General features: G+C 37.0%; 1 protein-coding gene across 1 annotated transcript in view; it reads left to right on the top strand.

Annotated features, from left to right (window-relative positions):
* The window catches only part of LOC140141785 (uncharacterized), a 251,222-nt gene that overhangs the window by 11,140 nt on the left and 225,416 nt on the right, over window positions 1-14,666 (top strand). The window contains exons 7-13 of the mRNA XM_072163649.1: window positions 19-75; window positions 2,482-2,541; window positions 4,165-4,224; window positions 8,281-8,349; window positions 9,825-10,001; window positions 10,810-10,927; window positions 12,576-12,710. Coding sequence (XP_072019750.1) covers window positions 19-75; window positions 2,482-2,541; window positions 4,165-4,224; window positions 8,281-8,349; window positions 9,825-10,001; window positions 10,810-10,927; window positions 12,576-12,710 — 676 coding nt within the window. The remainder of the gene's footprint in view (window positions 1-18; window positions 76-2,481; window positions 2,542-4,164; window positions 4,225-8,280; window positions 8,350-9,824; window positions 10,002-10,809; window positions 10,928-12,575; window positions 12,711-14,666) is intronic.

The raw sequence follows: 14,666 nt of genomic DNA on the forward strand, positions 1-14,666 counted from the left end.
TATTATCTGAATTCACAGCATCATGAACTCCAAGGTGAACTGAAAGGGGAAAATATTGCAGAGATCTTTAAAAAGGTAATTCAAATCTTGAGATCCTAGCTGAACAGAATGACGAAGAGATGTGACTTCAGTCTGCAAGTCTAGATAAAACTAAGAAATTAAATATGGGTCTGTTTTTAAGGAAAAAATCCTTATAGACATATATAGTTCTGCTGTGAAGACTTGTCTGTCTTACTTGCAAAAAAGGCAGTGAATTCAGCTCAATTCACTCATTTTTGTCTCACCTGAAAGATGGAGAGAAACTATAGTAATCACTTTTCTGTATGTATGTATATTGTATGTACAGTTTCTTCCACTGATTCGGAGACATGCCACAAAATAAGGCCATAGGCCTAGAATTAAAATGCTGTAATCTCAAGTGCAGTTTCTATCTGTCTATGGGATAGGCCTACAGCAACTTGTTAGTGATTTGGGCGACTTTCTGATCATCTTTCCCATGAAGTTGCTGTTCAAATTGAAAAAAGGTTTTTTTGGGTGAATTGAAAAATAAGGGGTCTTCGGGTGACAGAACATGTGTTCGTAAACAAAATAATATAGGGTCTTGAGTGACAGTCATGCTGAAAAGGGGGTCTTACCAGCCATACATGTCACCCTCCAAAATGTGAGTGTAACCCTCCCGCCCTCCGTATTGTTTCAATGTGCGAGTGGTTACCGATTTTGGAATTCTAGTTCGATTCCACAACCATTCATACCTATATCACCTGTTGTATTGTTTTTCATGCAAATTGCCCCCTGCATGACAGAATTTTATTGAAACAAGGATGACTCTGATTATGAGTGACATGCATCGTTTTGCATAATTTTTACGCTCTATCATCAATCAAACTACAAAACACTTGTATAGCCCTATAGTGTGTATGCAATACAACGTCACTCACGACAGAGTCATCTTCATTAAAATAAAATTCTGACCTCTGTAATGTTCCACAGGGTAATACGTTGAATATATTCATCAGGTTTGTTCAGTAAATAAACATTTTGGATTTTTGTTTGACAAAACCAAATAAATATTTCGTCCTACTCATCAGAGGACTTCATCAGGTATGACTGATATGGGTCATCTGATCCAATTTCCTTAGTCTCTTTTGCATGTACTGCATATTTTTACGGTCTTTAGCATAAACGCAAAGCTCTATCGCGTGTTCACAGTTAATGATTCCGATTAACCAAAATATAAAAGTTAGCCTTAGCTAAGCTAGCCTTAGTTTTGTATATGTAGTCAGTAGTGTTGCAGGGTCAATTTTGTCCTTTGGGTGTAGGAGTTTCTTATGAAGAGTATTATTTGGTTTCATTGCTGTGGCTATGCCGTGTTTGCAGAAGATCCGGTTGACTTTCTGTGAAACTCTCTCTACGTATGGGACCACCACAAAACCCTTTGTCTTATTATTATTGTCTTTATTAGGCTTTATCTGTTTGTTAGCCATTTTCTCTTTCACCTCAGGGAGAGTGTGCACTACACCAAGTTTGTGGGGAGGGTGGTGGGAATTCTTGTTGGGAAATTCTTCAAATCAATGTACATGCATGATTCTTTGAATTGTACATGATTCAATGTACATGATTCATTTGAATTCATTTGAATTGTACATGATACATGATTCAATGTACATGATTCATTTGAATTCTTCAAATTCAAACCAATTCAATGCATGACCTCGGAGTTACGTGCATGAATTTGGCAGGCTATTTTGAAACAATCATGGTTGCACTTGTACATTGTTTTTGATTTTCTTGTTCCATTTTGCGCTGATTTCCGTATTTTCAATATCGCTTATCACACGACCTAAGCCCAATGTGTGCAATGTGACATCACTGCAGCCCAAGTTTCGAAACATGGCAGCTTCCTCTTATGACTTTAATTAATTAATAATTACACTAATTAGCAAAAGTGTTTGATTCTAGCAATACCGTCAGTGTAACTAGAAAGGCAACTACTACAATGTGTCCTTTTAAAAAAATTGTCTGGCTGTTTCCTTTAATGAACACCAGAAAGGAACTGCTCGGGTGTCTAAGCAAAACTACACTTGTCAAACTCGCAAACAATCATCAAGTTAACAGTTAAAATCGGCAGTCATTAACTGTGCATGTGACAATGCAAAAATTCTTTGTAAGGAGTGTTATACAAACTCCAGATACATCAAAGAATCAATCTGGATCGGGAGAAGAGGAACAATGTCATGAATAGGGATAAGATCCCCTCCTGACTAAAGAAGAAAACGCCATCATCAGTTGGGATCCAGCAAACATAAAGTGGTGAGGATCGACCATCATCACTCTGAAGATGTCTATCGACCATGATAAATAAAACCGTCAATTGTGAGTAAAATTCTGGTTTTGTGCAAAAGAAATTTATTCAGTCAACTATATTCTTGTTTTGAAAATCTTAAAGTTTTCTGTTTCTTTTCTACTCTCTTTAATCCACAGTTTGACAAAGAAATCATGAATGAACACAAAGCCACTGCAATTGCACAGCTTATTACCGAGGTAAGACTATTGATATTGCTTTCAGAGTTGCACAAAATTGTGGTTACAAACATAAGTTACCTCAGAAAACCCGATCTCCTTATTTGTGATCGTCAGACCATGCAAGCTTTTATTGTTGAAATATCTTGCCCATTTGATGCTTTTGTTAACACATGTTATAACATCAAATTCAATATTTGCCAACCACTCAATGAGCACATCACCCTGGACACACCGTTTTCATGCAAAACTATAGGTAGTCTCGGAAGTATCCATAACAAAGTTACTTTTGGACTAAAACACTTGGCTTTTCAAATAGACGGTGTAAGGCGATCGCTAGGATGGTGCAATATGGAAATGCCTATAATAATATATATTAGTACATCTAGGGGGATGCTTTGGAAGATCAGAAGCAATTGTAGACAGTTGTAGACAATAACAAAGTTACTTTTGGACTAAAAACACTTGGCTTTTCAAATAGACGGTGTAAGGCGATCGCTAGATACCTCAGCATTAGCGCAGCCGTTGGCTCAAATACTATCTAGAAGCAGCGCACTCGCACTATTTTGCAGCGATAATGGCTTGCCAATTTGCTGAGGTGTCTGGCAATTGTCCATCTTTGGTTTCTCATCATTTTATTTTTCTTCTTCACTGTTGCATAATCATTGCATTACTATGCCCTGCTTGTATTATATATATTGTATTTTACTGTGGTTTTATATGCACTAAAAGATTTGAATATGTATGTATGTATTTTATGCATTATCAAATTTATGTGGGTTAGAGAGCAAAACAACACATTTTAGACTTAAGGATGGTGCAATATGGAAATGCCTATAATAATATATATTAGTACATCTAGGGGGATGCTTTGGAAGCGTGAGCCCCCTCCCCAAGTAAGATAAAAGCAGGGGGTGGTAAAAGAAGAAGAAGAAGGGTCGGCTAGAAGAATTATTAAAGAAAAAAGGGCGGGGTAGAAGGGGTGGCAATAGTAATTATTAATGAAAAAGAGCGTAAAAATTATGGAAAAGGTTATATTAAAAAATTGTTCAACGAATTAAATTATACCTCAAAAATTTGGTTTTCATTGCCAGCAGGGATGCCGCTAGGGGGGTATTGAGGAGGTAGACACCACAAACTCTTATCAATAGAGGCCGTCAGCCTTTCGCCATCTTGTGGGTACAAATGATACGCGTGTTCATGCGTCTGATACTACGCGCAGGTCGCAGCTTGCCACGCAGTTGTTACCACGCACCAACGCGATGATTTTGCTGTTCGCGCATGGAGATCGAACGACCATCGCAGCGTGTACCCACAAGATGGCGGCATATGACGTCACGCTGACGGCCTCTATTAAAAAAAAATGGGTGAAAAAATGTGATCCTCACCCCCCCCAATTGTTTTGTTACAACCTGTATGAGTGTGATGCGGTCCAAGATATGTTTTGTCTATCTTTTTGTCTGTTTTTTTTCCTTTAAATTACCAACCATGTTCTATTTCTCCTGTAATGTTTATTAACTAAGATCATTAGTACCTAGTGCGTCCAGGATTAAAACTTGCCACTGGAATTATAAGTTATACTTGCCCTGTTTTTCAATCTTACATTTGTCTGTCTTTTGCATAATGCCATTATCTAAATCACAGAGCATCCGTGAACTTGAAGCTGAAAAGAGATCAGAAGCAATTGTAGACATCATTAAACAGGTAAACAGGTACTCTTTCTAGATATGGAAATCCTAACAACCAACTAAAATCTCAACCTGTAAGCTACAAAAAACTCAGTTTTGCTGTCGTTGAGTTGAAGCATGCTATGAGTTAGCTGGCATTATATATATAGAAAAAATCAGAACCATTCGGATGTCGTCTCACAGCCAAGTAAATGAGGGAATAAAATCATTACATATTTAATGCGCTTGCAGACCCGCCATTAGCTGTTGTGGCGTGTAGAAGTAAAACATGTAATCATGAAGGTGATTGTGAACGGTTCTGATTTTTTTCTCTCCTTTATAATAGTTCCAGTTTGCCCAAGCTTCACTTCTTACTTATATATTTTCTCAGGCATGTATCGTCTGTGAACCTTGCATTTATTATTTAATGTCTCACATTGACTGATGTCCTGCTAGGACACAGCAGATAGGCTGCCCTCTCTCTTTATAATTACTTTTATAATTGTTCAATTTTAGATTTTGTCTTTATTAGATTGCATTCATGTTTGTTATACTTTTGTTCACCTGAGTTCGGTGGTAATGTAGGTGCATAATTTGATGGTCACAGAATCGATTCTTGTGCGTAAAGTTACTCGCACAGAGCATACATGCATACATTGTGATGTGTACAAGGGCAATATGCAAGCACTGATAAGTACAATTGTAATGCTGCATTGCACACGATTATTACTCTGAATGACTTGGAGATTAAAACAATTGCCTAAGGAATAAACTATAGTCAGGGAAATGGGCCCAGGAAAATAGGCATGTTTGATGTTTAGGCCTACGTACGTAAAAAAATGGCGATGAGCGACAGCTCTCAAACCACTTGTCCGACTTACATAGATACAGTTGACTCCAATGAGTTATATAAAGAATCACTAATCACAAATATAGGCCTATTTGATTTCTGTGACAGTTAAAATATCTAAAGCTGTAATTTGCTGGATCATCATCGGTCGGATGAGAAGCAGTCGGTCAGAAGCTTAATTTCATTCAATAAGATCTGTCCTGAGCTGCATTTCTGATCTCAGCTGGGGTTTGCGATATACTGGTGGTGAAGTACTCTCTGTCTTCCCTGCCTCCTTTTGCCATGTTGCGGGTCATGAGAGCATAGATATTGATTAGCTAATCTGATGGTTTCCGGAGGATGTGCCCGAGACATTTCATCTGTCGTTTTTGAACGAGGGGTGATAGTGGCTGCTGATTGGTCATCTGGTACATAGTCACATTGGATACTCTATCATGGTGATGGATCCCCAGCATTATTCTGTAGCAGTTGGTGGCACAGCTGTTTATGTAGTCCTTAAGCTGTTGTTCGAGAATCCATGTTTCACAGCCATATAACAATAATAAGTGGCAAGCTGTTTGGAAGATACTGATCTTGAGTTCAGTGGGGATAAGGCTTGATTTTCAAGATTCTGGCAAGTTTCCAGAAGGCAGCCCATGCAAGAGCTCTGCGTCTTCTAATATCACTTTAAGCTAGAGGCTATCATGGTTCCAAGGTAACGAAATCTTTTAACTCACTTGATTTCTTCACCATCCAAAATCAGACCATCTTTGCATGAGGTTGGTGTAATAACCTCTGTTTTTCCAATGTTGATGAGTAGGCTGACTTCCTTAGCTGCGTCACTGAGAGCTTGTACCTGCAGCTGAGCTTCTTCCTTGCTGCCAGATAACAGGGTAATGTCATCTGCAAAGGCAAGATCATTCAAAACTTTAGCAGGCTACTTCCTAGATCTTCTTGGGTGAGTGACAAAGCCATGTCCTTCTTCAGCAGGAAGTCAATGATGATAAAGAGAAATGGGGCCAGTACATCTCCTTGAAGTACTCCTGTGGTAACATCAAATTCCTCAGTCAGAATGCCGTCTACAAACTTCTGGAGTTGTTGTATAGCACTCTGATTGTCTTCATGATCTTCTCTGGAATGTTAAAATGTCTCAAAATAGCGAACATCATGTCCCTGTCAGTGGAGTCTAAGGCTTTTCGAAAATCAATGAATGTTACAAATAGGGGTAACTGTTGGTTTCTGGCTCCTTCAATATCCTTCTCAAGATGTGTATTTGATTTGATCTGTACAGCCTCTTCCTTTTCGAAAACCAGCTTGGTTTTGTCTCAGGATTGGGTCCACAACTATTGTCTGTCCAATTAACTTAGACACCCAGTTTTTGTTACTTATTTGAAAAAATATCCACTTTCAAAGAAAGTCATGAAAGAAAAGTGTTAACATTCGCTGAGACCTAACTGGATTTTTGTGTTTCCAAAGCATTGAGTGAGAGTTTACCAGAAATTCTATTGAAATTGGAAGGTTTTTCTCAACACTTTAAAAATAATCCGGTAGAAGTTGGGTACCACTATTTTGGAAGGTCTCATTATACAGATTTGTAGGTATTGTGATTTTGGATAGTGAATGGATGAATAGTAAGTTAATTATACTCCTCACCAAAACATTTTATAAAAATGAAAAATATAATTCAGGTCATAAAATGCAGACAGTGTTTCTAATTGGCATATTTATTCTTAGTGTATTATTAAACTCAGTGATCCCAGCTGTCCCTCAACCAATTGCAACAATTCGGCGCGGTATTTGAATCTTGTTCTGTGCATGCTTTTGGCTTGGCCCAATTCCAAGAAAATACAATGCCCTATGAATGTTCTGGTGTTATTGGTGAGGAGTATAATTCACAATACACTCCAGACGCATAGTAACTTGCCCTATCATTTGCTATAATGCACCAACTGAAATTATTGATTGGCTCCAAACAAAGGATTTGAACCGGTGTCCTTCACCGAAAGGCACAGTGCAGTCCATTCAATCAAATATTGTCATCAACCTATTTGATCGTAGTGTATTTGTTATGCGTGTGAGACGACCTCTCGCGGTAGATTGCAAACATGCTTTTGTTGAATGCATTTGAGTAGACCACCATTATTGTGAATTAGTAAAAGGGTCAAAGAAAAAAGGGTTGCATCACTGATCAATATGCATGATTACAATGTTCAAACACCCCTTACTGTAAATAGATTATCCCATCAAAATTTTGAAGTTATTAGGAATATTCGGCTGGACCCAGATATCTTGCTGTAAATCGGTCAAAATTGAATAAAAGTAGACAAGGAAGAATATTTTTTCATCGCTTTACTAATAATTTCTGTTAGGTCTGACCGTGTTTAGCAACTTTTCTTTCATGACTTTTCGAAATATATCCTAAAAATCGGGTGTCTAAGTTATTTGGACAGACAATAGTCTGATTCTATTTTTATAGAATTCTATTATACGCCTTTGCAGCGATGGACATCGGACTAATACCTGGGTAGTTTGTAATTAAGGATAGGCCCACTTTCTTTGGAAGTGGGATAATGATGTTAGTATTCCATTGCCCAGGTGAATCCTATTTGGCATGCAGTTTTCAACTGATTGAGTGTCCCAGGTTAAAGAAGAAATAAAACAAACAAACAAATCCCCTCCCGGAGGCAAGATAGGTGCGTATTCTGTCGGTCGGACATCCGGGCTATCTCTAGTCTCGGGCCCAAACTGCATGTGGCTCACGGTTTGTTGCGTACAACAGAAACCGGCTGTGAAGGAGGCTACATAGCGATGTTGCTGGAGTGGCATTCAATTTCGAAAAAACGACACTTTCGACCATAAAATTTAATTTTAAGTTTGTCAGTATATAAGCGGTAAATCAAGTAAGTTTCTTTCACTCTGAAGACTTAGAGGCGGTTGTTTGATTCCACTGACTATTTGCGATCTAAATTTACATAACACCAATGACAGAAATCATCAACAAAAATCGAATCACGGACTTGTTTTCACTCGAACATCATCAACCGGAAGTGACGTGAAATGGACCGACAGAATAGTAATGTGAACAGATGCATAGATTTAAATTAACAACAAAAACAAGTTGCACTATATATACAGTAACTTCAAGCATTTAGAGGAATCTGGAGCATAATTATGTGTGTTCCCAAAATGATCTGAATTTTAAGAATGCAAGGGACTTGTAGCTCTATTGTTTTCTTTTAATACAATTTTACTCTTATTCCTCAGTTAAACCCTAACCCTAAAGATGAAGTGGAAATTGAACAGATTACACAGTTTACAACGAACATTCATGAGGTAAACAATTCAATTTTTTTTTAATCTTAAACTACCAGGTTGTCAAAACTAAGGTCTTAGGACCTGGTTTTCTCCAAAAAAGTTAGGGTGTTGGGAACTGAAAATTGTGTTTTAAAGCAATATTAATTGTAACATTTGCTGTGGAGGATACCCTCAATATTTTTCAAAATTCTGATTTTGGCATAATTGTAATGCTCTTTAATAAATTAACGTGCCCTGCAAAAATCAAGGCTTTATGCTGTATTAGTATATTTGTGACAAAATTTTTAATAAAATGATGTGTCCGGATCTTTTTATTCATACCATCAAAATATTAGTTTTAACACGTATGTGATGTTCATAGCACAGTACTACATGGCATACAGGATGATCATAACACATCAAAAGGAATGACCTCAGTCCTAATCAATGGAGTGACATGCATTGGCAACATTAAATAGTGATTTCCTTTTTTTTTCTTCTTTTTTTTTTGCCTCATCTGTTTGGCTCAATTGGGGTAATACGGTGAAAACTAACATTCAAAAGTTCAGTTTTGGCCATTTGACATTTTTGCAGTTTTATATCAGTGTTTACTCCATACCAAAACAGACTGAGTGTACACCCACCCCCTTAAGGTAAAATGTTATCAACATATTTTTTTATTTAAAAAAAAATCCATGACCTACTTGTATCACCACATGGTACACTCTTAGCCACAATGACTGTTTTAACAGACATTGTTAAAAGCTATCTGTATGTATCAATGTCATAGTCCAGGGCCTTATGTCACAAAAACGCTTCCTGTTGCCGGACTTGCATGTTCATTTTGGAAAATCACTATTGGCACGTATAGAAATTGTTACAACGAAATGAACAATTCCATTGAAATTTTTTTGGGTCAATTGGTTACTAAGTTAGGAGTAAAATATTGGAAAATACCATAATTGTTCATTTTCATATTTTTTTATTATTCAAACAAATCACCATTTTTTATTACATACGCACGCCCAAAATTTTATTCCCCTCCCCCCTCTTAGGTACGCTTTGTACGTAACTTAAAATGGCAAAAATCAGCAGTGCAGACAGAAGGGACACAATCAAGGCTTATGATTGGCTGATACGTCATGCCACTTGCCGCAGCAAATATGAGGGGGGTATAATTGGTAAGGTAATTTTGGCATGTTTATGTGGGGAAGAAGTAAAGGTGGAACAAGTGGCACACAATGTAAAAAAATAGTCATATTTGCTCATTCAAATTTGGCTGCAGCAAAAACAAAATGATATGTTGGATTTTGTGCATGACAAAATGACTGATTTACCATATATAAAATTCCTTGTTTTGACTTCAATGGTGTAAAGTTTTAGGCAGTGAATTCATTTTGGAAAATATTGATATTCTTTATGGATTTTTGAAACTTTTAGTAATACGTCTTGAAAGTATACCTGCATCAACTAACTTTTAAAAAATGTTATGTTTGTTGGTTTATGTTACACAGGTGTTTTCAAAAGTGCGGTGTGATATGCAGCATTACCCTCTTATTCTGAAAATGAAGCTGGACACAGCTAAACTCAAAGAACATTTGGAGCACATAAAGAGCTATGTGAATGTCTTGGAAAAGCTGAAACATTTTAAAGCGGAGGAAGCCAGATACCTCAGAGAAGAATTGGATAAAGTACTGCTATATTGAAATTAGATTTATCTGTGTATGTGTGTGTGGGGGTGTCATTTGTGAACGCATTCAAACTGTGGAGGTGCGTATGTTTTGCCACATACCAACTGTAACCGTGGAGCTCCACAGTTGGAAATAACCTCAAAACAGGGTATTTGAGCCACAGAGGAGGAGGGGGGTAACATCTACCATTTTCTGATTTGATGACCTACACAGTATGATGGTTGCTTTCAGATATGTGTGAACAAATCTCCTAAGTTGGAATACACACACACCTCCACACTTGGCAGCATTACAAGAGAGGGGGGTATGTTTGTACTTTGGTAAACTGTGTGTGTACTTTTGTAAACACCATCAAACGTTTACAGTTCAATGAATAATTAACAACAAGCTGCCATATCCTGATATGAATTAACCTATATGAAATAAAAATTGAAAAATAATAATAAACATTGAATAGGAACTTATGAATGTGCACAACACAAATAAATAGTAGAAATAGGCAATTTATTCAAATAAATCAAAAGACAATAAGAATTAATAATAACTTTGCATTAGATGCTTTTTAAGTACATGGTGGAATTAATTGACCGATAATGAACTTATGCTGTTATCAAAATTATTATTCCATAACTAAATATGTTGAATATGGTAACCATGGACAGGAGGTTCCAACCTCCCCTTCATAGTTATTGTTACAAAATTTGCCTCGGTCAATGGTTTAAGTAGGATTTGATACCTTGTACCACATTGGTTAAAGATTGCCCATTTTCTTAGTTTTTTGACATTTTTGTTTGTTTTTTAAATCCAGTTTACTACCCGTGATGTATCAAATAAAACGATAGAAGCAGCAAGACTCATCCTTCAAACTGCACATGTTAATATCATAATGGGTAATTTGATCATAAATAACAATGGATTGCCAAATGGTGAGTTGGATTTTGAATATTATCAGTGTACAACAAAGTATGAGGGGTAGTCAATAAGTGTGTTGAACAAGGTATTTTAATTTGTGATAGGTAATGAGGGTAATAAGTTTGGGCTCAATTGAAAGCTTGTTCTTTCACAACATTGCTGCAATAATATTGGTTTTCTGCATCCCTGCATACAGACAGGACACTAAGCAAATTAAGCCGACCCCTTAAATTGTGGGAACAATCAGAATTGAACACAGGATCATCATGGAATTTGTTCCTGATGAATTTAAAAACTCAAATTAAATTCATTAATGGACAGTGAATGGTGATGAGATCTTTGATATGAGCAGCAAAATGGTCATTACGTTCAAAGAACTCCCTTGAAGATCACCCAAAAGACCTACTGACATCTCCTCTAATGACATGGTTGCTGCTGGTATTAGGGTTTTGATGAATACTGAACCAAACAAGAAAGATAAAAACATGAAATATGAAGTCTCGGATGAAAGTGTTTTCAATATAAAAACCATTTGATATATATGAAATTTGAGTGTTTCGGGAATCTTTTAGGTGGAGTCCCAGAATCATTATGCACAAGATAGATACCAGTTAACAGAATCAGGTCCAGAATGAGGACTGGGAAAGTTCATTGCATGATTGGCTGAAGGTGATAAGACATGCATTCATCAGTGATCACCAGGATCTCTCACCCTAAAAAGTTTGCTATTAGTGTGGAATCCAGGGGTCTGCTTAATGGCCCCTGGTGGTGGTCCAGGGGGCTTCTGAAGCTGGCAGGTTTAAAGGAATTTGAGGTTCCAAAATGGGGATAAAGTACATATGGTACATAAAATGGTACATAAAGGAAATACAGTACCAGTGCCGCCGAGAGCCATTACAGGCCCAGGGGCAACATGAACGCACAGGCCCATTTGATGCATGTCTCTTTTCTTTGTTTTTTACGGGCCCACTACTTTTGTTTCCTTTTTACGGGCCATAAAAAACAGATCTTATCCATGTAATGGACTTGTAAAGGCAAAAAAAGAGACCGTAGTGGTATTGGGCCCGTAAAAAAACAAAGAAAAGATACCATACGGAGACCATAAGGTCTCTTTTCTTTCCTTTACGGACCATAGGCCCATAAAGGAAAGAAAAGAGACCTTAGTGAGTATGTAAAAAAGTTTATTAAGCAAAAACAAAAGATACCTTAATGGACCCATGAAAAGAAAAAAAGAGACCTCCGAGGGCCAGTAAAAAGAAAAAAGAGATACCTTAACCCTATATAATGGATAAGAAGAGAGACCTTTTTTGGCCCGTATAGAAAAGCAAAGAAAATATGCTTGCTTTTACTGCCCCATAGTGCTTGCTTACTTGCTTATGTTGACTTGTCTAGTCGGACTCCGCTGCTGGCTATCCACACAACTCTGTTCTGCATTCAGTTCCTAATGTCTTGTCTCTCTAGTCCAGTATCCTCAATTAGTTGCTTAATGTAGTCCTTCCGTGGTTGTCCTCTTATCTTGATCTTTTACCATGCGTAGGCTGCTACAGCAAAACTCTGGAAGCTGCTACTGTTTCACAATCTAAAATGTAAAATTTTTCACCTTAGTGAAATAGCATGAAATGACCCTATTCTATTTGTATTTTTGCATTGAATGTTCTTCAGCAAATAATGGAGGAGAGCTGCGACAAGGTGCTGATGCTATGTCATCCGATTCTGGCTTTGGTATGTTGAAAACACAACTAGTGATGCACATTTCCAAGGATGATGCAATATCAATGAAATCACTTTTAGATTCAGGTGAGTTAAACTAACTATTCAAATTGGCCAATAAATATGATCCATTTTAAAGAATTGATACATCATAACAGACATGGTCCCAAACCTTGTCAAGGTTAAGATCTACACTGGCTTTCAGAAAAAAACATCATTCCCTTGCTCTGATCAATATTAAAGGCCAGCCCAGAGTTGTTGATTTTTACAAGCCGGCCTTTGGAAGGGCGGCTTGTATTGTTTTTGCACAGTTTCTTTCTTCTTTCTTCTGTCAATCTGCTTCTTCTCCCACAAGCAATGTCGTACAGTGACGCCACTTGCACATGCGCATTGTTGTTACGCTGTGCCTTTTGGGTGTTCACAGATTTGGGGTCAAAGGTCATTAAGGGGGTAGCAACTTCCGGCTTATAGCCAAAAACATGACTTTTGACACTTAAAATGCTTCTTCTACAAATAACATAGCACAGTGACACCACTTGCACACATGCATTGCCATTAACCAGTGTTTATAGGTTGTTCACTGATTTGGGGTCAAATGTCATTAAGGGGGTCATTTCCGGTCTGAAATTTTTAAAAATTAAATTCTGTCTAAAGTTACATAGTACAGTGACAACACTTGCACACAGGCATTGTTATTAATCAATGTTTGTTAGGTGTTTACAAATTTGGGATCAAAGGTCATTAAGGGGTCACTTCCGGTCCAAGACAAAAAATCTTCAAAATGCTTCTTTTGCCACAAACAACATAGCAGAGTGCTGCCACTTGCACACAAGCATGTCATTAAGGGGTCACTTCCGGTCTAAAACTAAATACCTTCAACAATTTTATTAGCCAAGTAAAACATACCACAGTGATATAATATTCACACATGAATTATTGTTACCAAGTGTATTATGTGTTATTTTTTATTTGGGGTCAGAGATCATTAAGGGGTCACTTCCGGTCTAAAACAAAATACTGTCAACATTTTTTGTTAGCCAGGAAAAACATAGCAGAGAGCCGGTATGTTCACCCATGAATTGCTATTACCCATTGTATATGTGGTATTTCGCCGGCCGGCTTGTTTGTGTTGTATGCAACACACATTTTTTGAGGGGGGGTTTTAATATTTAAAAAAAACTAGTTTTTTTTATTTAAATCAGATTTTTTTTTATTTAAATTGATTTTTTTTATTCCAAGAACTGCTATACTCCATGATAAAGTCAAAAAAGTACCAGTGGAATGCTAGTTATGCACAATCCTACTCTGATCCTACCAGGTATTTACAAAAAAATCTAAACATGTTTTTACATCTGAAAATTTCGAAGAAAAAATTCGGTAAAATCATGGGGAACAAACCTGTTGAATTCTGCACCTTGAATATGAATTTTTAGGTATAGATAAAGTTATTTTAATTGTATCTTAAAGTTGTAGAAGCAATAAGAATGAAGTAAAACAGTCAATTCAAGCAAGAAATTAACTTACATTTATCAAAAATTAAACAAAAAAATGGAAATAAAAGTTGATTTAAATCATTTTTTTTTAAATCAAGTGATTTAAATCAAACAACCCGGCAATCTGGTGAGTTTGACCCCAATATAACCTCGTATTTTTGTCTCGCTTAGTTGGTCACTCCCACCAAATTTTATGAATGTGCAACTAACTACATGTATGGTGATTTGACCCTGAATAACTCCAAAATGACCTTGACATTGTTTGTCTTGCTTTAGTGGTTGCTCCCACCAAGTTTCATGAACCAACAATCTTTGACAATTTGACCCCGGATGACCCCAAAATGACCTTGACATTTTTTGTCCTTTGGTGGTCGTTCCCACCAAGTTTTATGAACCTGCGTGGGATTTAATTGACCCTGAATGACCCCAAAATGACCTTGTCTTTGTTTGTCTCATTTTGTTCTTTTAGAAACTTAAATCACAATCACTAAATGTTGGTCTTGTCCTATTGTATTAGTGTATGTTGACACTTTCTTGGTATATTAGGGAA

The sequence above is a fragment of the Amphiura filiformis genome, chromosome 20, assembly GCF_039555335.1.
Source record: "Amphiura filiformis chromosome 20, Afil_fr2py, whole genome shotgun sequence".
Lineage (NCBI taxonomy): Eukaryota > Metazoa > Echinodermata > Ophiuroidea > Amphilepidida > Amphiuridae > Amphiura > Amphiura filiformis.